This window comes from Rhineura floridana, chromosome 6, assembly GCF_030035675.1.
Source record: "Rhineura floridana isolate rRhiFlo1 chromosome 6, rRhiFlo1.hap2, whole genome shotgun sequence".
In the NCBI taxonomy this organism is placed as follows: Eukaryota; Metazoa; Chordata; class Lepidosauria; order Squamata; family Rhineuridae; genus Rhineura; species Rhineura floridana.
In genome coordinates this window covers 121,742,744-121,768,683 of record NC_084485.1, presented here as the reverse complement: position 1 = coordinate 121,768,683, position 25,940 = coordinate 121,742,744, and the positions used below count along the sequence as shown (strand labels likewise).

Sequence of the window (25,940 nt, the reverse complement as noted above, 5' to 3'; positions counted from 1 at the left end):
CGGACGGACTTTCATCAAGCTCTTGCTGATTACAGCGACACGTTTATCTTTTCTTTAAAGAAAAACGGACTTCAACAGGCAGATAAGCATCCTTTCTATTTTCTTTTTTTACTTAGTTTAAATTGGTGTAGCAAAAAAGAGATTTGTCAATGAATCAGCTGTGAAGATCTTCCAGGTGAGTTTATGGCTTTTCTCTTTCACTAACGAAATTAAGGAGGAAAGAAATCGAAAAAGCTTATCTTTGTTTTTATCGCAAAAAGCTGTCCTGGAGGTGCATTCTAAAGATACCAACGGAAGAGGGATTTCTATTTCGAGGAGGGGGGAACAAAAACTTTTTTTTTGGTCTATTTCATTTTGACGAATCTGCTTGTTCACGACGCCACTAATTGTTTTGATGTTGGGAACTAAGTTTGTTTTTGTATTCCTGAATACATAGAGATAAGGCAGGCTGTAATGTCTACACTGATATAAGCAAGCCTGGAACATTAACCCAATTGTGGCTGAAATAATTTTTGTTTCTGTGGTTTTAAGAAAGACAACCAGGAAAGTGATTGAGACCATGGAAGAAATTATGTTTCAGAAAATAATGGCTGAGATTGAGATAACGAAACAAACCCTGAGACAGGGTAGACAGGAGATAAAAATTGAATTTAACAAAATGACGCAGGAGCTTAAAGAAACAATGGATTCTGTGAGAGAGGAGTTTGATGGGATAGGGAAGCTACAAGCCCTGGTGATTGGAACAAATGTGAAATTGGAAAAAGATTTGGAGTTTATGGATGTTAGAAATAAAGTTTACTGTTTGGAATTCAACGTTGTCTCTGAAGAAATTAATGAAGATTTTGGTGGTAAAGTTATCAATGTCTTGGATAATTTTCTGGACTGGAATGATATGATGGAGCTTGACATAGAAAAAATCTATGGAGTTGGCTACAGATATGTGACAGTGGAGAAACTCTTAAGAAATGAGCCAGTGCATTTTGTAAAAAAGAAGAACAGAGATATGACTTTGCAGCAATATTTCAGCAACATACTCAGAATTCTTGACTGGAATGATGTGATGGGGCTTGATATAGAAAAAAGTTATGGAATTAACTACAAATATGTGACAGAGCAGAGATGCACCCAGAGCAGAGATGTGACTTTACAACAATATTTCAACAACATATTCAGAATTGATGGCAAGGACATATTTGTGATGGGGGAAATTCCCATCAGACTCTTGTTATATGACTATGGCTATGACAGCAAGATCATCATGGGATACTGGTAATGGATGAATGGATACTGAAACCACTGGATTTAACAGGACTATTGAAGATGGAAGATGGAATTAATATTGATAATGGAAGAATGGTTGTGGAAATTATTGGACTTGGCAGATTTGACGAGATGGATTAATTGATATGTTTGCTTGGACTATGGCTATGACAACAAGATTATTATGGGATACTGATAACGGAAGAATGGCTACTGAAATTACTGGACTTAATAGGATTATTGAAGATGGAAGATGGAATTAATATAGATAATGGAAGAATGGCTATTGAAATTATTGGGCCTAACAGATTTGAATTAGATGGATTAAGCGATATGTTTATTTGGAGAAAAATTGAAAGATATATCTCTCAAGGAATTGAAACCTCTCTTGGACTTTTTGTGGAAAGAATAAAATAATGTTTATGAGATTTGATGATTAATTAAGATAACTACTGGAGGAAAGTGATTTTATAATATAATTTTAGAGATAAGATTGTTATATATTGTAGACCTATAACTGATCTGCGACAAATCGGAAGTCAACATTTTATTTTATTGTTTAATTGTTTTTGTTTTGTTTTGTTTCTTGTCTTTGAAAATTTGAATAAAAATTAATGATATAAAAAAAGATAAAGCACAGGGTGATATGCTCCCTGCACCTTGCCCCAGTTAACATTCTGGCTGCTGCATTTTGAGCCAACTGTAATTTCCGAATGATGGGAGTTGGAGTCCAACAACAACTGGAGGGCCGCAGGTACCCCAACCCTGTTCTGCACCTTTAAAATGTTCCAGTGAGGCAGTTTGAGGATTCTACAGTATTTGAAACAGTATATATGTATTGGACATTGATCCACATACATTAAGGCTGCTTACAGGCAGTAATATCTGAAGATCATTGGTAGGAATTTCCCCCTTAATTTTATACAATGGCAGCAGCCCTTATCCAGCATTTGTAGCTTGATGTCTGTACATATGGAATGGGAGGGAAGAAACTCACTATGGGAAGAAAAGCCTGTAGGTTTCTATCCTAATTGCAGTTGATTTCTTTAGGCCTGCAAGTGAAGGTGTTGGTGAAACTGACAAGATTGAATGGCAAGGAATCCCAACCTCATCAGTTTCATTCAGGGCAAGGAGGGGGGGGAACTTCTTAAATGACAGAGTAGCATTTAGAGATCTACATGTAAGTGTTTAAGGTTTGCAAAAGAATAAAAACACATGCATGTATTGTTTGTTGTGGGCAACATCCCTTTGCAACGATGGGGGGATTTTCAAAACTTCTACCAGGCCCAAATGCATGATTGGTGAACAGTGTGAAGACTGTTACATTACACCCAGTGCAAGAAGACAAGGAGATATTAATTAGTTTCATTAAACTAGGCAGTCTGACCTGTGTGAAATTTCCTTTCAGTAGTAGCTTCTTCCACGTATATGTGCGTGGCTGCAGATCCCTGGTTATGTGTGTGTGTGTGTCTGTGTGTGTGGGCTTGGATATAGCTCACCACCTATGGAGACCACAGACTGGAAAAACATTTGCCTCCCTACTATAGTGTCTCTATAGTGGCTATCATTCAGTGGCATGATGGCTTAAGTGCAATTAGTTCTTTTATAGTTTCACTGGACCAAAAAGCAGCTCAATGCTGAAAGCACTTTTGGGATTACCTTTGGATCAGTTTCTTGGACTCTTTCCATCAAAAATGCCGTTATTTTCTCCCTGGGAGCATCACATTTTTAAATCGATGCATTGTAGCTGAAAGCAGAGTGTATCCTCCTAGTGTAGATATATGCAAAGCCCCTGAGAAGGTTACTGTGCTGAACTGTTTGCTGTATAAGCAAAAAAACCCCCCTGAACTATATGTGGATCATTAATGCCAGTTGCAGCTCTTCATATACATTGTGGGAACAGTTCATCCCAATAGCATATGTATTTTTTCAATGCCAAAAGGTTTTCACTCTGATAAATATCCTTTTTTTTCAATAGGAAGCATTTAACTAAAGCTTAAGCAGATGGCCCAAGCCAGTTTCTCAGCTTTTTCATGTAATGAAGGTTTAGTGATAAGAATTTGAGATTAAATTTGCTATGTGAGACCTTGAAAGAGACCTCTTTAGATTGCAAGAGAATAGCTTATCTGAAGGTCATGATCTGCATTTAGCTAGTTTTCTTTCTTCCTTTCTTTTAAAAACGTATCTGTGAGTCTGTGCCTCAGCTGTAAACGATGGCAGAGCAGGCTATGAGTTTACTTTTGGTTGATTTAATCACAACTATGTAAATTTAGTGAAGGCTGGATACTGTACTTGCAGTTTCCGTTGCAGCAAGAGGCTGTTGGGGGGTGGGGGAGCAAGTGAATTGCTATGCAGAACACATGTATTGTGCATGGTAGATACTGAACACTTCTTCAGACTTTCCCCAGGCCACCACCTTCCTTAGGCCATACCACTCACTGACCCTGCTTCTCATCCTGAGTGTTTATCTTGTTTGGAATGTGTTTGGTTGAAGGATTCAGAGGGATGTGTAAGTGGGCCGACACACCCCATACATTTAAAGTACGATCTAATGCACATTAAAATTATATGACTTCCCCCAAAGAATCAAGGGAACCATAGTTTCCCCCTCACAGAGCTACAAATTCCCAGCAACCTTAAAAAACGGTGGTTCCCATGATTCTTTGGGGGGAAGTCATATGCTTTAAATATGTGTTGGATGTGGTTAAATGTATGGTATGGATCTGCCCAAGTGTATGTAGAAACTAGCCTACCATACAGTGGTAACATTTACATTTGTTCTGCCCACTTTTGCCTCCACCTCCACCTCAGAAAGTTGCCCAGAAGACAATGTGGTCCTCAGGCTGAAAAAGGTTCTGCATCCCTGATTTTAGCTGATGGTTATTTACCCGGGGGAAACACTTACTGCAGCCAACTGCTAGCTGATCTAGATCTGAGGCTCCACAATTAACTTTGGATGCTGATGCAGCTGATGAAGATCCGATAAAGTCAGCCCTTCTCACCAGACTGCAAGGCAAAAAAAGGACGCTTCTTCCTTATACAAATAGTTTAGTATGTATGTTCTGAAGCTCAAAGTACCCATTTTCTCAACCTGATTTGCTTCTGCTTTGTGGAAAAACGTGACCCGTTTCAGTGCCTTGGACAGTTTTTGTTAAGGACGTGCTCATGCGAAGACTGGCTTTTTTATTTGAGCAGTAATACAACTAGGCATATTTTTTCATATCCAACCAAATATTTTGTAGATCCTTCTCTCTGTGATGCTCTCTAAGTTTTAGCTCCTGTCTTGGCATTTCTTTTCCTTGTTCTTGGGTGGCAAAACATGTCATTGTGACCTTTGATAAAAGCATCCTCCTCCTTTTCCTTCTCTTGCCTTCAAAAGCAAGGATTTCAGTTTCAGGCTTATAATGATTAGCTCAAGGCACAGTTAGATGGTGGAGGGATGACTGCTATACAGAGGAAGCACCTTTTGACTTACTGTTTTAGAGGTACTGAAACTTAGAAGCCTTTTCCACATGTGTGGGAGAAGTTTCCTGATTCAGTTATGTGCATCTCATCTAGTGTCTGGGTAATCACCTTTATTGAACGTTAGCTGCATTGATCTTACTGTCTAGCATTTTCTTCTTAACCCCAGCACTAAAATGTAGCTTTAGTTGTTCTAGAGATTAAAGGACTATGTTTTTGTTCAATAAACAAACTCCTAACTGTGCGTGTTTGTTTTTGTGCGTGTGTTTGTTTGTTTTTGCAAATGCTGAGGTTCAACATGTCTTGCAAATGCTCATGGTCAACACCATTTGTGAACTTTCTTAGTGTGAGCAGTTGCACAACTGTCTTTTTATTCCTAAAGCAACCTGGCTTCTTTCTGATTTTAGTTTGGTAGAGATTAAAATGGTTTGTTTTCTGATAGGGAGTTTCCCAATGAAGCTTTGTTTAGACTATTTTAGGAGCTGTTATTATCTCTGAACACTAATTGCATCAAAGGTTATGAGGCACAGCCTTAGATCGGACCTTTTTAGCATGGTAAGAAAAAGCAGTAAAAGGTATCCTGCTGCTGTGGCTTTGTTTCTTTTGTTATTCATGATCCAATCCCTTGCTGTATATTTTTATATTCTGAATAGATTGGATGATTAACTTGCTAGTTTTAGGTGTGTACAGTCATGGTCTCAGCCAAATCAAATGGAGAGTAATGGAATTTGTAGATGGTACATTTACCATGCATTTTAGTTGGGAAGAATATGATATACCAAAGCCAGGAAATTCTTGTTCTTAATTTTTAAACAAAACTTCAACTTGTTTAAGCTAAATAGAAATCAAAAGGTAAAATGTTGTTATGGATGTTATTGGGTTGTAGTCAAGTAAGTCCTACTCAGAGTATCCCCATTGAAGTTAATGGGCATGACTAACTTAGGGCAATTAATTTCAGTGGGTCTACTCTGAGTAGAATTTAGCTGAATACAGCCCAGTTTTATAAGTGATACTTCTAGTCTGCCTTTCACCACATGGTTCCAATTGTGTGTAAACTAAGTAACACAACACTTTGCGGCTGGGGTATTGTTTCAAACCTAAATATTTATATATTTATTGGTATGTTCCGTTTGAACTGGGAGAGATGGAGACATTTGCTGAACAGATACTGTACGTTCAGTATATTTTGCCCCATGGGACATTTAACTGTGGGAGAGCAATTTCGATCCAGGAAACAACATGGAGGAAAAGAATTAGTTTTCCTCCACTACTAATATAGCTCTGATCCAGTCAGCCTCTTTTAGAAATATGCAAAAATATGCACTGATACCATGAGGTCTCATCTAGTTCTTCCCTTAGACTGTATATGTTCATCTTTTCCCAGCACTGCAGAACACATTTCCCCCAAATGTTTAAAAAGTACCCAGGAACCATGAGCAGAGCTTGGAAAAGTTACTTTTTTAAAACTACAACTCCCATCGGCCCCAGCCAGCATGACTACTGGATTGGGCTGATGGGAGTTGTAGTTCAAAAAAGTAACTTTTCCAAACTCTCATGAGTAAGGGTTTCTTTCACAGCAAGACCATGCCTCATCTATTATTATCATCATTATTTCACCTTTCACATATATATGTCAAGGCAGTGTACAAAGTTTAATAAAAACAACTGAGAAACAGTTAAAAACATCACAAAAAGAATATAAATTTTAGAAACAATACAAAATAGAGACCCATGGCAGAGACCTATTGATCCAGTTGGGAAAGCATGAGATAACAAAAATGCCTTCAGTTGTTTCTGAAAAGTCCAGACAGGGGATGCCTGTTGTATCTCAACATGCTCCACAGAACAGGGGCAACCACACTGAAGGTTCTGCTCCAGGTTACTGTGGAGCAGGCTTCTGATATCTTTGGAACTTGCAGGAGAAGCTCTCCTGCAGACAGGGGTGACCTATTGGGTATATAAGGTGGTTGCTCAAGAAACCTGGTCTTGAGCTGTCTAGGGCCTTATATGTTAGTACCAAAATCTTAAACTTGGCCTGATAGGGACCAGGGTTGCCAGGTTCATGGCCTGAGACTGATCCTGTATCTTTAGGAGAAGAGAAAGTCAGCCAAGTGCAGGTGTTCTTGCTACTCTGTAATGGGAAAAACCACAAAGTGGAATTCTCCCTTCCCCCTCCACAACTTTTAAAGATACAGAAGACCTCTTGGAGGCTGGGCCTGGCAACCAAGAGGTCTTCTGTATCTTTAACAGCTGTGCAGGGGGAAGGGAGAATTCCACCTTGTGGTTTTTCCCATTACAGGGTTGCAAGAACACCTGCACTTGGCTGACTTTCTCTTCTAAAGATACAGGATCAGCCTCAGGCCATGAACCTGGCAACCCTAATAGGGGCCTAGGGATGGGGATGTAATTCATTGTATGTACAGCAATAAGAAAAATCTGGATTTTCCTGCTAGCGTTTTAAAAGACCCTACATACATATGAAGTTGCCTCATACTGAATAATACCATCTAGCTCTCATAACAAGTTAGACCATTGACTTATTGACTGATTGGAGGCAGTTCTTCAGGATCCTAGACTGGAATGTTTCCCAATCCTAACTGGGGATGCCAGGGATTGAATGTGGGACCCTCTGCATGCTAAACATGTGATCTGCCACTGAACGATTGCCCTTCCCCAAGCCTTTAACTAGAAGGCTGGAAATCATGTGCTCTATTGCCAAGATGTGGTTCCCTCCATACATTGCTTGAAGTGAATTTTAGATAATTTTGTTAAACTGCCCTTGGGATGGCATATCAAATTAGATGCAAAGTCTGTGTGTTGGAGAACAAGATGGATTTTGGGGCTATTTGTGGGCAGCAAAAAGTGAAAGCCTCTTTCCCTTTCAGGATGTAATTATGTATATTTTGTGGCTTCCTGTAATTAGATGGAACACATAGTAATACACAGCATAAAAAGAAGCAAAAATGTTACGAGTGTTATGTGGGAGTGGGGGGGGGCACGACTGTGAGTGACACATCAAATCTTGGCTCTCCTCCAGTTCCCATAGCCTTTAGCCGAGATTTGTGGAAATGTACTGTTACACACAGCAACAATGTCTCAGTAAGTCCCGGATGTTTGAGCAGCTCACTGGGATTTTAATACACTGGTAAAACTAAAAACCTATTTGAGCTCTCTAGGAATGAAATTTCTTTTGTAAAACCAATCCCCCCAAGAGTTTAGGAATCTGGTTATGTTTTGAATGATCAGGTATATGGGCAGTCCTGATTATTATTATTTATTTAGAATCTTCAGTAATATTTGAAATATACCATCTTTCTATAGGACAGAGAACACACTACTGTTAGAGGTGTGCTAGAATAACCAGGCTGCCCCAAAACATTTTGTTGCCTATGGCGGAGCAGCAATTGAACCCTGCCCCCCTCCAAAGTCAAGATAGAAATATTGGTCAAGCTGAGACAGAAAATATCACAATTACCTCTCCCCATCCCTGGCAAATAATAAATAAAGTTGCTAATAATTTGCTGCTTTTTTGTGACATCCAAAATCAGTTGCCTAAGGCAGCTGCCTCACTGCCTAATGATAGGGCCAGCCCTCTACAATAGCACTGAAATGTAAGACTTCCTCTTTGGAAATCAACCTTCACTTTAAAGCTGCTTCAGATGTCTGCTGTTCCAGTATTGATGGTACTGAAAATAACAAAGGATGTCAAATTGCCATGCCAAACACAATCCTAGTTAGGACCGGGCAGACTGCAACTCTCAGCCTATCCTACATCACAAGGTTGTTGTGAGGATAATATGGAGAGAGAGAGAGAGAACTACATAATCCACTTTGAGCTCCTTGGAGGAAAGGTGGCATATAAACAAACAATTCAGTTTACTCTGAAGATAATCTGGATTAAATTTCCTAGGTGGGACCTGGACCTGGATTGGACTTCTAGCACTGGAATGAAGTGATCATCACATATTCTGTGGGAAAATAGGGCCTGCAGGATGTTTTTTAGATCAGATGCCCATTCTTGTAATGGAATCAGAAGCTAAACAAAGCTAAACATTCTATGTTACATTTTTTGTCTGGTTTTCTGGTATAAGAATTCTGCAGATAAGTAAGATGTTACAGGATCTAAAATCTGCTTCTAAATCACAGTGCAGGGCAGATGAGACATACACTAGGAGAAAAAGTAAAGTGCTTTCAATAATGCTGGCCTTAGACATTTTTACACCTTAAACAACATAGTGCCCCCATGTGCACTCTGCACAGTAACTCAAAAGTTTATAAGGCCAAATAGAGCACTAAATATTCTTGAGAACCTGTGGCCCTCCAGGTGTTGCTTGACTACAACTCTCATCATCTCTGACCATTGGTAAATGTAAATTATATTATTTTATTTTATAATATTAATTAAATAAAATATATCCTGCCCTTCCTCCCAGAAGGAGCCAAGGGTGGCAAACAATAAGCAATAACACCAGGGGTGTAGTTGTCCAGGGTTTCGGGGGGGGTGTAGACACCTTACTTTTTCAGGAGCAGGGTCCCACCTGGCTCTCTATCTCTTCAGCATCCTTCAAGTCAATCAACATGAAAGGAGAGTGTGTTAGCCACTGAGAAGAATCTGTTAACATGCTTCCTTGTCCTTTCCTGCTGATTGGAGCCAACCAGAGTGAAAGACTCTTCTCAGTAGCTAACAAACTCCCCTTTCATGCTCATTGGCTCCTAGATACATCTGTTGTGGATTAAGGCGGGTGCAGGAAGGACTAAAGAGTGTGGAGATGATAGTGAAGAGGAAGCAAGCGAGTGAGGGGTGTGGCTGTGAGGGGGTGTGGCGTGACTATCATGAAGGGACCCTGCACTTCTGAATTTGTCACTACACTACTGGGTAAAACACTAAAACATGTTTAAAAACATCTTAAAAATAAAACATCTTAGAATAAAATTTTTAAAAACATTTAAACATTTAAAAAACAGAACATCTTTTGATAGGTCGGCCTTTGGTATGACCAAGCAGAGCTGCTCTTTTGTTCCCTGAGCACAGTAGGTCCTGCCTCTGTGAATCCTGAAAAAGCGAGGTCTCCCATGTGCATTTCAGTTCGATTCCAAGGGCGGGAGTGGGGTCTGCCACTGTGATTTGGCTTCTTCTCCTCTTCCACACATTAAGTGCATCCTGCTTGTCCTCTGAACATGATTGGGATAGCAAATGTACTGCTCCCCCATCCCTCGATGTTGTTGGACTACAACTCCCATTAGCCCCAGCCAGCAGGGCTAGTGGCCAGGGATAATGGGAGGCATAGTTCAACAGCATCTGGAGGGCATCACACTGGAGGCAGGAAACAATAGCAGAGTCTCTTTAGAAAGCAACTACTTCACATTTGCTTTGTTAAAAGACTGACCCTATTTAAAAAAAATAAAAATGAGAAGGGCAATAGCGGGACAAGAGCAAACAGTGTCACGTGAGTAATGTCAATAAGTTCAGCAGAAGGGCTTCTAAGAGGCAAGGTTTGGTCCAAAGTATTGTTTAGCTCAGGGGTGGCTAACCTATGTCCTTCCAGATGTTGTTGGACTACAACTCCCATCAGCCCCAGCTAGCATAGCCAATGGTCAGGGATAATGGGAGTTGTAGTCCAGCAACATCTGAAGTGCCATAGGTTCTCCACCCCAAGCTCGGCTTGCCCTAGAATGCTAACACAGCAGGAAGAGTCCTGTCTTGTGTTGGGTACTTCCTCAGTTGAGGCAAAGGTCATGAAAGCTGATGAGACGGGAGCTTTAGGAATTGTGCTGTGATAAGGAGATCAGGAATAGGAAGCTGTTTTTCATGCTGCAAAGAAAAAGTTAGACAGGGAAGACGACAGAATGCAAATAGGTGGAAAGCAAAGCAGGGAAGGAAAGGAGATAATACAAGAAACAGATGGTGACATTTGGGAAAATGTGTACAGAGTGGAGGATCAAGGACCCAGTAGAACAGTTATGCCCTGGATCTTCTCCGGTCAGCTTGTAACGTAAAGTATGTTTATTCTTTGTTTTTGTTAGAACATTTGGAGGAATAGGAGCAAGTAGTCATAAGCGCTAAAGGAAAGCAACTGTCAGGGGCTGAGGGACTTTCTTGATGAGAATAGAACAGAATATTCACATTAGTTGGAGCTGGTATATGCTCAGAAGTCAGAATGACTGTCTTTCAGCAAGTTTGAGCTAAGACAGCACCTGATGCAGATCAGTCACTTACCTTTTTGCACTCTTTCTGGCTACTGATCAAGAAGATGAGACTTTATCTTGGGAATACAGGGAATTGGGGAATCTACATGCTTGGCTTATGCCTCAGTCCTACAGTATACATTACATGGAAATATAAATGTCATTGTGGCCAACGGGTCTGAATGGTACGTAATATGTACCGGACCATGATATTGTCATCTTACTCTTGCAGTTTTTAGGTTTTGTGTTTTTTCTTTTGTAGACCATGCTGTATAAAGGCTCTCTTTAGGTCTGACGAGAGGCAAGAAATAAATGGAGACTGTTAGTAGATTCTGTTGCAGAAATGTGGTGGCTTGTGAACAGGTCAGAAATGGGAGGGGTTGACAGACCTTTCTGCTAAGAACTACATAACCCCCCCCAATGCTTTTTCTTTCCTGTGCAGCTAAAGACTGACTTAGGCTGTAAACCTAAACACATCCATGAGTAAAAGCCCCATTGATGCCAACCACTCGTAGGATTGTGCCCTCTGATCCTGAGAGTCAGAATAGCTTTATCTCCCATGACCTCTTTTTGCCCACTCTTCGGCGAGACTATCTGCGCCACAAAGAACGGCATTGCTGGATTCTGTACTGACCTTAAGGAAAGAGTGATCTAACCAACAGTTACAATTTTCCTATTCAGGGTGTTCTGTTTAGCGCCTCTGTATTGAGCGATTCTTGGTTCCTGGGTCTCTTCTGTTCATTGTTTTGTGAAATGGTCATGCGTGTCCGTTTTAAAAGTTTTCAAAATGCTTTGTTAATGGACTATAGCAAGGACGATATCTGGCATTTTGCATTATTCAAGGAATTGTGAAGATTGCTTTGGTAACTGGGTCTTTGGGGTTTCTATAAGCCTTCTTGCATCATGAAGACTCATTACTCTATACATCTGACAAAGAGGACTGTAGTCCATGAAATCTTTTGCCACGTTGGCACTCCCATCCAAACCTGTTTGGGCTGGACTAGGGATGGGTGTCGGATTGAGTGGAGGCATCACTCCACTCAGCCCTGCAGGCCTCCATCTTTGGCGTGGATGAGTCGGTGGCAGTGCTGCCGGTGGAATCCCAGTCACAAACAACCTGTGGAAAGCCCTGAAATGGAGTGTTCCAGGCACAGGGAGGGGCTTAGCCAAGATCTTCTAGGTTCTGATCCAGCCACAGTGCAGTTACATGACTGCATTGGGCCCAATCCAGATCTGATAATTGTGCCAACTCCAAGCTAGTACAGCAGTTTGCCTGCTCCCTCTCCACCTTCTTCTCCCAGTTAGTGTGAGTGGCAGGGCTGTGGATCTGGTGGAGGCCCTTCGCTTCTGTTAAGCACCACCAGACAATGGCAAGGCTCTGGATTCCACTGTAAAAGTGTATAGTCTTTAAAATGCCAGAGGAGCCTTTTATGTTGCGTTTTGTTGCAACAGTCACAGCTGTCCTTGTAGAATAGTGTTATGGTAGTTAAGAGTATCAGAGGAGAACCAGGGAGAACCAGGTTCAAGACTCACAATGAGTCTCGTTGTATGACCTTAGGTTAATCATTATCTCTCAGACTAACCTACCTCAGAGGATTGTTGCAAGGAAAACATTGAGGGAGCCATAGGCCACCTTGATCTCCTTGGTGGAAAGATGGGATAGAAATGCATTAAAGAAATAAATAATTTTCTTTATTTAACATCAGGCATTTAAATTAACAAACTTCTAGAAACCAAATAGGGCAGCAAATATATTGTTCATGGCTTGCCAACTTGTAACTTTTTAATTTTGTGCATGTGAATAAACTGCTGAACTTAAAGGAATGCTAAAGCTCACTGGGTGACCTTGGGCCAGTCACTGCCTCTCAGTCTCAGAGGAAGGAAATGGGAAACCCCCTCTGAATGCCGCTTACCATGAAAACCCTATTCGTAGGGTTGCCATAAGTCAGAATCGACTTGAACAGTCCATTTCCATTTTCCAAATATTTCCAAATATTTCCAACTGTTTTTAATTGAAACAGAGCCTGGAGTTTCAAGATTCATGCTGCAACTACAGTTTTCATTATGAGGTTGTGCTATATTTGAGGCCTATATGAACTACTTTCACCTTGATTAGTTTGGACCAGTAAGACTATGTACAGATTAGAGTTACCAGGTCTCCGGCTTTTGGCCGGAGTCTCAGGTTTTTGGGGGGGCCCTCCGGCTCTCCGGCTAGCACCTCTTAATCTCCGGACTCTCAGCTTCAATTTAAAAAAAAATTAGTTTCTAGGTGGTCTGGTTCCCGAGATATACACCAAAATGTCAGCTGCCCCCCGCGACTGTTTAATCTATTTAACTGATACGACACTGAAGTTGGTTCCTAGTTCCCAGCTCCTTATTTGCTTGAAAGTTCAAAACACTAAAAAAGAAGAAGAGTTGACAACTACAGTGACTTCAAACCAAACTTAACATGTCTCTGAACCCCACAATATATATTTTGGGGTACCCTGTATGATATATCACTGTGATCGGGGGACTCGCCCTGTCAAGAATAACAATACATTTATGCAATCAAAATAATCAGGCTTCTGATATTATCATAAATACATAATAATGTCATAAAATCATACATAATAAGTAACTGGGGGTGCCCACCCCAAACTCTGCTCTGGGCCAGGAAAAATCATATACCCCAGGAAAGGGGCGGGTGTCCTCTATGAGACGCCAGTGCATCCCATCCGGTCCAGAGCTTCTGCTGGGCACCGGGCACCACGGGTGCATCAATGCAAAATCAAAATGGACAAAAACACGTAGAAAAAAATAAGTAACTGGGGGTGCCCACCCCGAAATCTGCTCTGGGACAGCACAAATCATATACCCCAGGAAAGGGGAGGGTGTCTTCTACGAGATGCCACTGCGTCCCACCTGGCCCACAGCTTCTGCTGGGCGCAGGGCACAGAAGAGGGCATCTATACAAAATCAAAGCAGAAAAAGACATACAGGAAAAATAAGTAACTGGGCTTGCCCACCCCAAAATCTGCTCTGGGCCAGGACAAATCATACACCCCATGAAAGGGGAGGGTGTCCTCTATGAGATGCCACTGCGTCCTGCCTGGCCCAGAGCTTCTGCTGGGCACAGGGGAAGGATGAGGGCATCTATGCAGACAGAAAGGGTAGAGAATCTTCTTACTCTTACTCATTTCTCAGACCTCTTTCTGAAGTGAAGGGTCAAATCTGTAAAGACGTTTGGAGCAGCCACATTAAAAGATAAGGGCAGGGCATTCCAGGCAGGGGGTTGCCAACCCTGCTTGGAGATGGATGTCTTTGCAGAGGATCCCTAGTCAAGCTTTACCAACAGCACAATCCAAACTATATCTACTCAGAAGTAAGTCCTGTTGAGCTGTATGGAGGCTTAGTCCCTTAGTACTTGTGTTTAGAATTGCAGCCTTCGGGAGCATCCATCTTTACTCCCGAATGCTCCCATCTAACTTCTCCACAACACTAGGCTCCTTTCTTCCTACAGTGACCTTCTGGTGACTGGCCTGGCGTGAAGGCACTTAAACCCTTCTTGCCAAAAGCAAGTAGGCTAGGTTAAATGTTCCGTATCCTTAATTTCCAGTCAGATTTTTTTTTAATTGTACGCTCCAAGCAACTGTGGTTGATGCTTAATGTATCATGCTTAATGCCATCACTTGGGCCTGCCCCATGACATCACTTGGGCCCGCCCCTAAAATCTCAGGTTTTGGGATGCTTCTGACCTGGCAACCCCAGTACAGATGCATATAGCTTGCACATTGGTGAGCCCACTGTGGATTCACATTTACCCCTTCTTTTGTACAAATTACAGCCTTCTTCAGATAACTGAGCTCCGGAGCAATTAATTCTTCCTTTTTCCAGATGAAACCAGCTGTGCAGAATGATGACTTGTAGTCGTAGTAATCATGATGCCACCTCCCTCCTTTGCTAACCAAGGGCTTGGTTAGCCTTTGTGGCAATCACAAAGCTTCTTCTCTCCTTCCTTCTTGCAGCAATGTTTTATGGTTTATTTTAATTTTAAAACAGCGTAAAAATATTTAACGGGATAGAAAGCCAGATGTCTTTTTTTTTAAAGGAAGCTGAAACCCTGCTGAAGGAGGCGGAGGAGAAGAGAAAATCAGTGTTGGGTTAGGAACCAGACAAGTGTATAGTTTAGGGGAGTGAAGACAGGGGATGTGAGCTTCTCCCCCCAGCAGAAAAAATATACTTGCTCCTATAGCTATTAGGGTTGCCAGGTCCATGGCCTGAGACTGATCCTGAGGCTGGGCCTGGCAACCAAGAGGTCTTCTGTATCTTTAAAAGTTGTGGAGGCGGGAGGGAGAATTCCACCTTGTGGTTTTTCCCATTACAGAGTTGTAAGAACACCTGCACTTGGCTGACTTTCTCTTCTCCTAAAGATACAGGATCAGTCTCAGGCCAAGAACCTGGCAACCCTAATAGCTATGTACACACTGTAATGTTGCAGGCTGCTAATTGCAGCTGTTTTTCCCACTTCAGTACATTTATCGCTTTTCTGAAACATTCCTCCAAAATAGTACCTTTTCTTTTTTTAGTTTGATGGATAAAAAAATTAAATTTACGCTTCCCTAGTTCCCTGTAGAAGCTAAGTGAGGCCCAGGTAGTTAATGATTGCATTTGAAGAGCAAATGTGAGGAACCTTTGGCCCTCCAGATATTGCTGAACTGCAACTCCCATCATCTCTGGCCATTGGCTGTGCTTGCTAGAGCAGATGGGAGTTGTAGTTCAGTAACATTTGGAGGGCCCAAGGTTCCCCACACCTAGGGCAATCACATGCATAGATGTTTAATTTCAGTGACACTTATACAGCTATGCTGCTGCCAGTATGATGTCCTAATGCTATGAAACACTGCTGCATTTTCAGACAAGAATTAAAACTTTCCTGTAGTGCATGGTTAATGACATGTTAAGCCCATCCCTTTAAAACATATGTGCTGTTGATTGTATACAAGGAGGAGGACCTTCATTCTGCAGTTAGTTTGAGAAATAGTAGGCCTCTCTTCTGGGCTTGTAAGCACCTTAATAGTCATGGTGATATTTTATTGTAATTTAATTCATTTTAATTGTCCTAACTAATAAGGACATGATAACCCAGTGTGGTGTAGTGGTTAGTGTCAGACTAGGACCTTAGAGACCAGGGTTCAAACCCCACTCAGCTATGAAGCTCACTGGGTGACCTAGGGCCAGTCATTGCCTCTCAGCCCAACCTACCTCACAGGATTGTTGGAGGATAAAATGGCAAAGGGGAAAACCATGTATGCCACCTTAAGCTCCTTGGAGGAAAGGTGAGATACAAATGTAATAATAATGATCAACCAACTGCAGTGTTGCATAGACTCCTCCCTCTCTTTTTGCCATTGTAGGCAACAAAACCATAGAAGGCCCTGGCATACCTGGGCTGGACACGGCATGGCCCAGCAGTTGCTCCAGTAGCGGGCCAACGGCTCTTGAGGGTGTAGTGGCCAGCCATAGCAAAGCAACTGCAGCAACACTCCTTTCATGGATTGGTTCCTTGTTGCTCATCTGCTGTGCCCACTGGCCTGTGTGTGTTGTTGTTTAACGCCAGATCGGTACATAATAAGACCACTCTCATCCATGACTTGATTGTGGATGAAGGTGCCGATTTGGTGTGTATTACTAAGACCTGGATGGGTGAGCTTGGAGGGGTTGATCTGACCCAGCTTTGCCCACCTGGATACTCGCTGCAACACCAGCACATGCTGCAGGGACAGGGGGGAGGAGTTGTTGTGGTCTACAAAACTTCCATCTCTGGCACCAGGAAACCACTCTGTCTTGGAGCTGGCTGTGAGGGCCTGCATCTGGTGTCGGGCCAAGGAGACAGTAAACTAGGGTTGCTACTGGTGTACCGTCCACCCTGCTGCCTGGCAGCTTCTCTGACTGAGCTGGTGGAGGCCATCTCAGCTGTGGTGTTGGAGGAGCCCAGAACGATAGTGCTGGGTGATTTCAATGTCCATGCTGATGCTGCCTCTAGTGTTCCGGCTCGGGACTTCATGGCCTCCACGACGACCATGGGGCTGTCTCAAGTTGTTGTTGGCCCAACACATAGGGCAGGCACACCCTCGACTTGGTTTTTGCTCCAGATGGAGCAAGGGGTGGTCTGCAGATAGTGGGGGTGGATGTCACCCCATTGTCATAGTCATATCACTTCCTGGTGAAATTTAGACTTATGGCTCCGATCCTTCCCTGCAGGGGTGGTGGACAGATTGTTATTGGTGTAGATTTTAATGTTTATTGGATTGCTATGTTATTAGATGTGTAGATAGATTTTATTATTATTATTGGCTCAGATTTTAACATCTGTTGCACTGATATGCTAATTTGTACGTCACCCAGAGTGGCTGGAGAACCAGCCAGATGGGCGACTAATAATTTAATAAATAAAATAATAAATAAAGATTGTCTGCCCCCGGAGCCTAATGGAATCCACTCGATTCCTGAATGCCCTGGGGGAGTTCCTAGTAGATAGAGCAGGTGACCCTGTTGAAGCCCTTGTCACGCTGTGGAACAGTGAGGTGTATCGGGCTCTCAACACGGTTGCCCCCGAGCGCCCTCTCCGGCACTGTGGAGCCCGGCTTGCTCCTTGGTGCACCGTGAGCTAAGGGCAATGAAACATGCTGGACGACAGCTAGAGCGCAAGTGGCGAAAGACGTGCTGTGAGGCTGATCGGTCATGAGTAAAACATCATAACTGTGCCTACTGTGTGGCAGTAAGGGCGGCGAAGAAGGCCCACTTCTCTGCCTCCATTGCATCCTCAAGTAGCCATCTCATGGAGCTTTTCCGTATTGTCAGGAGTCTGTTGACATCAGCTCCAGGAAATGGAGTCTTAGACCCTTCGGAGGCCCACTGTGAATTGTTTGCAAGGCACTTTGAGGGTAAAGTTGCTCGCCTCCGTAGCAGTCTTGATGCCCCATCCACATCTACTGTAGTCCCCAATGAGGTGTCCAGTGCAACGTCTGCTGCAACTTCTTGGGAACGGTTTCAGTTGATGCGGCCTGATGACGTAGACAAGGTGCTTGCGATGATGCGGCCAGCAATGTGTCCTCTCAACCCTTGCCCTTCTTGGCTTATTAAAGCTTGCCGAAGGGGTCTGACTGAGTGGATCCAGGGTGTGGTCAATGCATCATTGCGAGAGGGAGTGGTTCCAGACACCTTGAAAGAGGCGGTGATTCGACCACTCCTGATAAAGCCACCCTGGACCCATTGGTTTGTGACAACTACTGACCGGTTGCAAATACCCCCTTCTTAGGGAAGGTGATTGAGAGGGTTGTGGCGCATCAACTGCAAGTACTCTTGGATGAAACAGATTATCTTAACACATCCCAGTCTGGGTTCAGGCCTGATTATGGGACTGAATCGGCCTTGGTTGCTCTGATGGATGACCTTTATCGGGAGAAAGACAGGGGGAGTGCGACCCTGTAGTTCTCACTTGATCTCTCAGTGGCTTTTGAAACCATTGATCATGGTATCCTTCTGGGCCAATTTGGTGAGATGGGTATTGGCGGCACTGTTTTACAGTGGTTCTGATCCTATCTCCAGGGTCATTCTCAGAGAACAGCATTGGGTGACTGTCTTTTGGCCCCCTGGCAGCTGTGCTGTGGGGTGCCGCATGGTACCATCTTGTCCCCCATGCTGTTTAACATCTATATGAAGCCCTTGGGAGCGGTCATCAGGAGATTTGGGGCGAGGTGTCAGCAGTATGCTGATGATACCCAGCTCTATTTCTCTGTAACATCTGAATCGGGAGTCCACTGCCTGGACTCGGTGGTGGGCTGGATGAGGGCCAATAAACTGAGTCTGAATCCTAGCAAGATGGAGGCACTGTGGGTTGGTGGTTCCCGAGTTCAGATAATTGGTCAGTTGCCTGCTTTGGACGGAGTCGTACTCCCTCTGAAAGAGCAGGTCCGTAGCCTGGGGGTGCTCCTGGATCCATCTTTGTCGCTAGAGGCCCAGGTGACCTCAGTGGCTAGGAGTGCCTTTTACCAGCTTCGGCTGGTGAGACAACTGCAGCTGTTTCTGGACCAGAATAGCCTGACCACTGTTGTCTACGCACTGGGAATCTCTAGGCTGGATTACTGTAATGCGCTGTATGTGGGACTGCCCTTGAGGTTGGTCCGGAAGCTGCAGCTGGTGCAAAATGCGGCGGCGAGACTGGTCACTGGAGCAGGGTATCGCCAACATGTCACCCCGCTGCTGAAAGAATTGCACTGGGTGCCCATTTGCTACTGGGCCAAGTTCAAGGTTCTAGTTTAGGTGTACAAAGCCCTATATAGCTTGGGACCAGGATACCTGAAAGACCGTCTTACCCCTTATATGCCCAGTCGATCACTGCGCTTTGCAGGTGAGGGCCTCCTGCAGATACCATTTTATCAGGAGGTTTGCTCTGCACAATATAGGAAATGGACCTTTAGTGTGGCGGCACCTACCCTGTGGAATTCCCTCGCTTTGAATATTAGGCAGACACCATCTCTGCTATCTTTTTGGCGCCTTTTGAAGACTTTCCTCTTTCAGAAAGCCTTTTAAGTTGAGACCTATCCCAGTCTGCATCTGTGTCAGAATTGCTTAATATGTTTTTTAAATAATGTTTTTAACCCTTTTTAAAAGTTGTTTTTTAAAAATGTTTTTGGTGCTGTTTTGTTTTAATGTATTTTAAGTTCTGTTTTTATGATGTTTTAAAGTGTTTTAGTGCTTTGTTTGCTGCCCTGGGCTCCTGCTGGGAGGAAGGGCAGGATACAAAATAAATAAATAAATAAACATCTGATCATATGTTGCCAGCTTGGAGTGTTGCTGATGACTTGGTATTCTAGCCAGGCACAGTAGTCGCAATGGATAGGGCACAACTGCTGGGTCATGTGCTATCTCTCAGCCCAGGCGAAGCTTGCCAGAGCTCAGTCCACTTATACTGGCACTAGCACTTGGAGAGGGGGAACATCAAAAAGGGAGCATCAGTGCATTACTGCAGTTTGTGACTTCTGGCCTAAGTGTTTGGCACAAGAGAGCCTACGCATAGTACCATAAACCACAGCTACTTCTTAATGTATTGCCTAATGACTGCTTTAGGTGGGAAAAGGAACATTTTTCTTTTTCTTGTTAAATGCTATTTGTAAATTCTTTAAATATACTATAGTAATAGTGAATATTGGGTGTTTAGAATTGTTTCCCAGAAACCCACACTGTTTATAACAGCACTTTAAAACTGTTTTTATTTTTATTTTTGCATGCGTTATTAATTTTGTTGCTGATTTGGTCATTTGAATGACTTTAGTCTTGTTATATGGAACAGGATTTTACGTTTCCAAAGGGGAGGGGGAATATCTGACCACATGTAGGTCACATGTTCTACTTTTGGAAACCTATAGATGAACTTCCAGTAAAACTGCTGTTATGCATTGGAATGGATTGTAAAGAACATATTATTTTGTTCCAAAGTCAACAGCAAAGTTTTCTTCTGCAGAATATGTGCAGAACTATGGTTTTAATTTGAGTATGGGTGTGTAGGAAGGAGAGAGAGGGAGAATCTGGAATTGTCTGTTGAAACATTGGGGAGAAGGCTTACTTAAAAGAACTTCTTCCTGGCTTGTAAGCTTTCTCTGTGAGGAGAGATCTTGATGTGTGCGTGCGTGTGCATGCATGAAGGGGAAACAATTTCAAACATAAAGCATTCAGGCCAGCATTGTCTAATGTAGCATTTGGTTATAACAGTGGTTAGCCTCTAAGCTTCTAGTGTCCTCTATTAGTCTTCCATTGCCCTAGTCCAGGAATAGACAATGTGGTGTCCTCCAGATCTTGTTGGACTACAGCTCCCATCATCCCTGACCATTGGCTTTGCTGTCCGGGACTAATGGAAGCTGGAGCGCAATAACACCTGGAGGACACACAAGTGTCCAGTGTCTCCAGTAGTAGACACTGGAGGGTGTCTACCCCCACCCTAGCAGAATGCCTTTCTCCATCTCACAATGACCTCATCTCATTTTGAGATGTGGGTCCTAAAGGCATGCCCTGTACAATGGGGGGGGAAATGACCCTGAGATGGGCAGATGATTTGGAATAGTCTCTGTGACTCAAAAATATTTTTTGAGCACCATCTGCTATCAGTGATGGTAAGCAAAGTTTAGGCAGCTTCTTGGTGCGTGCATAATTCTTTTAAAATAAGTACAGTAATACCTCAGTTAATAAATACTCCAGGAACCAAGCTCCTTTTAAGGAAGGCTTTTTTAAAGGTAAAACTGACCGGCTTTGCTTTGTTCTGGATAAACTTTCAAGGCTGTGCCTTTGCTTTAAGGTGAAACTGACAAGCATGTGCCTTTACTTTAAGGTGAAACTGACCAGCGTGTGTCTGCTTTGCTATGGATAAACTGACAAACCTGTGTGTTTGCTTTGCATTAAAGAGATCTCTTGCTTTCTCCCAGGGCTGGGGAGGGAAGGATCCAATACAATTCAGGGGAGGGAGAGGGGAAGGGGGCGTGCCGGGTAGGCACCCTTTAAATCGCCTGTTGAAGCTGCCCCCACCATCTATGAGTGGGTGTAGAAATTTATCTCTATTCTTTCCATATTATTCCTACCTCTGGTACCAAAGTTTCTATTAAAGAAGTAATGTCTAGGAACATATCTACTTTGTTAACTGAGGTATTACTGCATAGTCAAGATCATGCCAGGATTTGGTTCATAAGGAGGACTTGGAGCAAAGTCTGCCTGAGGTCATTTTGAGTCGGTCTGTAGTGATTGTGCTAAATTTTGATCAAAGACTGCCCACCACTGGTCAGATTCATTCTATCGCAACAGTGAGTTCTAAAAATGTGGGCTCATAAAAATTAAAATATGTGTCTTGGAATGTTGCCTTAGGCTTAGAGGCTATGGCTTGGAGCCATTGAATGATGGTGTGAGTGCGAAGGACTTCTACTCACTTCATTTATTTTATTTATAACATGTCTTACCTGCCCTACAAGGTCCCAAGCTGGGTTGCAACAACAGAAAATACAATTATAAAAACAAATCAGTACAATGACAAAACACCTAAAACCATTCCAAATGGAACAGAACAGTAGTAATTCAGCAAAAAGAGGCATGCCCCACAAAACAAAATACCTTAACTGTCATAAGGCCTGGGCAAAGAGGTGTATCTTCAGCATAGTTTGTAGGTTGTACAGTGAAGATGCTAGGCACACCTCTATGGGGTGGGAATTGCACAATTTAGGGGCCGCCACAGAGAATTCCCTCTCACCAGATCACCATTCCCTGCACTTCTGAGGGTGGCAGAACTATCAAGAGAGCCCCCCACCCTCATGCAGATCTTAACACCTGAGAAGGTTGGTAGTGATGATATTTGGGGCCTAAGTTGTTTACACCGACTTCATCCTTTTCATTGCAGCCCCTTCTTCCTCTACTTACATAGGCAACTTTCAGACCTCAGGAAACTTTCATTACTATCGATGAATACCAAGACTGCAGTCCTAATCCTACTTCCGTAGGAGTAAGTCCCATTGAATTTAATAGGACTTGCTTCTGAGTACACATGGTTAGGATTGCACTGAAAAAGGATTATTGTGCTGAAACTGAAATGCAGGGCGAGTGATGGATTTTGGGTTATGGAGAAAGAAAATTAAACTTGTGGCTATAATATAACTCTGGCTTTCTTAAATTATTCCTCAGTATAAAGGTTTTCTTTCTTTTTAAAAAGATGCTGGCTATCTATGTTTTAGTATTATGTAATAAGAGAACCTGAAGTCACTTCTCTGTAAGACAGGTTTTTTAAAGAATTATTTTTTATTTTTCTCTGCAGGTAACTCTTTCATGTCATCTTCAGTAATTATATTTTCTCCATACGTTGGCACAAAGAACTCCAAAGAAAGTTGATTTGAGGAGCCCTGGTGTGGCAAAAATGACTTCAAGTTGTGTCATTCCAGTGTTTGCTTTGATGATTGGGTATTTAACATCTGCAGGTGAGTGGCCTTCATGTTAATTTGGACTTCAGTAAAAATTCATGTTGTGAGCACTTTGAATTAATGGCAATTTTCTTTATCAATAAAAGACATTTAGGTCAATATAAGTGTAAATGTTTCCTAGTGCGACTGTATAACAAAAAATAATATTTGGGACCTTGATTATACCCCCATCTGCACAATGCATTTAAGGCAGTATTATACCTTACTTTACACTTTACACAGTCATGGCTTCCCCCCCAAAATCCTGGGAAGTGTAGTTTGTTAAGGTGCTGAGAGTTGTCAGGAGGACCCTGTTCCCCTCATAGAGCTACAATTCTCAGAGTTTCCTGGGAGGGAGAGATTGATTGTTAAACCTCTCTGGGAAATGTAGCTCTCTGAGAGGAATAGAAGTCTACTAATAGCACAGTGGGGAGGAGAGCTTGGCTGGGAGTCCAGAGTCTGTAAGTTCAAATCCCCACTTGTGTCTCTTGGGTGTCAAGGGCCAGCTAAAGATCACCCCCACAGGGAGTGGCTCAGGGGTTACGTGCCCTGCCACCTGTGCAGCCGTGGGCAAGCTGCATAGTCCCAAGGGGCCCAGTTGCTCCCCAGCTGGCAGTTGCGGACAAGAAAAGGTCTGGCTTGTGCAGCTGTGGTCAGCTGAGCAGGCCCTGGCCAGCTGGGGAGGACTAGCCTCAGAAGGAGGCAATGGGAAACCCCCTCTGAATACCGCTTACCATGAAAACCCTATTCATAGGGTAGCCATAAGTTGGGATCGACTTGAAGGCAGTTCATTTCATTTCAACAACTCTCAGCACCCTTAACAAAGTATAATTGCCAGGATTCTTTGGGGGAAGCCATGACTGTTTAAAGTAGTATAATAGTACTTTAAATGCATAGTGATTGTGTACTATTACTTGCAAAATTGAAAAATTATAAGGGAATGAGCATGCTCATGCCCTGCTTGTAAGCAGTTGGTTGGCTGCTGTGGGAAACAGGATACTGGACTATATAGACATTTGGTCTGATCCAGCAGAATTGCTCTTATATTTTTACCTAACTGTACTTTAATGATCCACATTTCCTCCCATGTGTGATTGATGCACACTTGAGATCTGTCAGAGAGGTTCTCCTTTCCATCCCTTCAACATCTAAGTTGTGTTTGGCTGCAACATAGGAGAGACCTTTCTTTGTGTTCTTACCTAGGCAGTAGAACTCCCTTCTGAGGGATGCCTGCCTCTCCCTCTCCCTGATTGTGAGCCATTGGAAGGCCAAGATGTCTCTCTTTAGACAAACTTTTGATCAGCTAAACTGTTGATGTTTTTAAAAGAACCTGTCATTGAGTTTCTAATCTACACTCTCCTGGTATCTATTTATCTTTGTGGCTTTGTGTCAGCTGCATTTGTATGTAATGCTAAATCATGGTTTAGTGCTATATGCACAAACAGGAAGGAGCCTGAGTGAAGCCTCAGGCTCGCGTGCTTCCCCCTCCCCTCTGAGCAGTTTGGAGAAGGACTTTGCTAGTGTTTCATTTCAGTTTCCACTCATCCTGGTTTGCTTCATTGTACAAACCAGAGATTGTGCTTTAAAATAAATGTTGGTCAGTTTCAAAGGAAGCCACTCTCCCAACCATGGCCTCGTTTGTATGTAACGCTAATCCAAGGTTAATATAAACCATGGTTACAATCTGAAAAACCATGGTTTAAGAGAGTGGTTTGGTGATGGTTAATAAACTCTGGTTAAGATGCTGAGCTGGGTTTGGACAATCACAGTAAAAACATGGTTTAAATACTATGGTGTAGTGTTATGCACAAACCAGGCCGATCAGTTATGAAGCTGGTTTGTTTACCTAACTAGACTTTGTTTTAAACTTTGTCTGATTTGTATGCAACATTAAGCCAGGATTCTGTGAAAGCAAATGCTAGTTATGTCCTCCTCCCAGCAGGGGGCGGGGGGGGGAGGGAGAGCACATGAACCCAAAGCTTTGGTTGAGCTCTTTCCTGCTCACACATGTAATGCTAAACCTTGGTTTCTGAACAAAACTATGAAAACACGTCGGCTCAAATACAGACCAGCAGCAAGTTTCATACAGTTTTTCTAATAAATAGTATTTTGAGTGATTCTGAAGCCTAAAACTGGTTACAGCTGTCTTGTTTTGTTGGTCTGGCACAAAAGTGTAGCGTCCACTAGGGAAGTTGTCCAAGTGGAGATGATGTAGTGGGGAGACAGTGGACAGTGAGTGGACAAATGACTTGTTTAAATCTGGGATGTCCTCATTGTGGAAATGATGACCAATTGCAATGGGAGACATGCCTGAGCAATAAAGTACATTACAAGCTGGCCTCTTTTTTTCTTTTTTCTTTCATCAATCACATGGAAAATAATACCCTTTCAAAAATGTGTTTAAACCTTCTGGGACTTTCTCCAGGGTTGACCTTCAATGAAGGCATACAGCCAGGGCTAAATTTTATTCATTAACACTACGTGATGCTTGGATGTTGTAATGGTCTTGTTTTGTGACAAATAAACATGTAAAAATAGGTCAAAATTGTCTGAAGATGATGTGCTGCAATGGGAAGGATATTGATTCTTAATAATAATACTTAGCATTTTAGAGTGTTCAAAGCACTTTGCACACATTGTCTCAGTTATCCTGATAGCAACCCTGAAAGGTAAGCCAGCATTATTATCTTCTTATTTCAGAGGAGTGGATGGAGCTGAGGCTGGGAGATAGTGGCTTGCCGAGGATACCAACTGAGTTCATGGCCAACATGAGATTTGGATTAGAGTGCAATCTCCTTACTTACTTGAGAGTAAGCCCATTGAACATAGTGGGGATGACTTCTCAGTAGACATGCATAGGATTCCAGCCTTAGTTATTCTTTACTAATTTCCATTCTATCAAAGAATGATTTAATTTGACTCAAACTGGATCCTCTCCATGATTTTGGGAAACAAAAGTTGAGTTTCCTCATCACAGATAGGTTAGTGGCATAAAAAAAGAAACCCATGGACACTTCCATGGATGATGAGGATGGCGATTAATTTGATTTATGAATCGCT

General features: G+C 42.7%; 1 protein-coding gene across 2 annotated transcripts in view; it reads left to right on the top strand.

Annotated features, from left to right (window-relative positions):
* The window catches only part of TGFBR3 (transforming growth factor beta receptor 3), a 215,683-nt gene that overhangs the window by 10,222 nt on the left and 179,521 nt on the right, over positions 1-25,940 (top strand). The window contains exons 1-2 of one of the 2 annotated variants that reach the window (XM_061633659.1): positions 10,701-10,720; positions 22,739-22,898. In XM_061633659.1, coding sequence (XP_061489643.1) covers positions 22,838-22,898 — 61 coding nt within the window. In that variant the 5' untranslated portion in view covers positions 10,701-10,720; positions 22,739-22,837. Of the gene's footprint in view, positions 1-10,700; positions 10,721-22,738; positions 22,899-25,940 lie in introns of those variants that run through there. The other variant, XM_061633658.1, reaches the window with a different exon arrangement.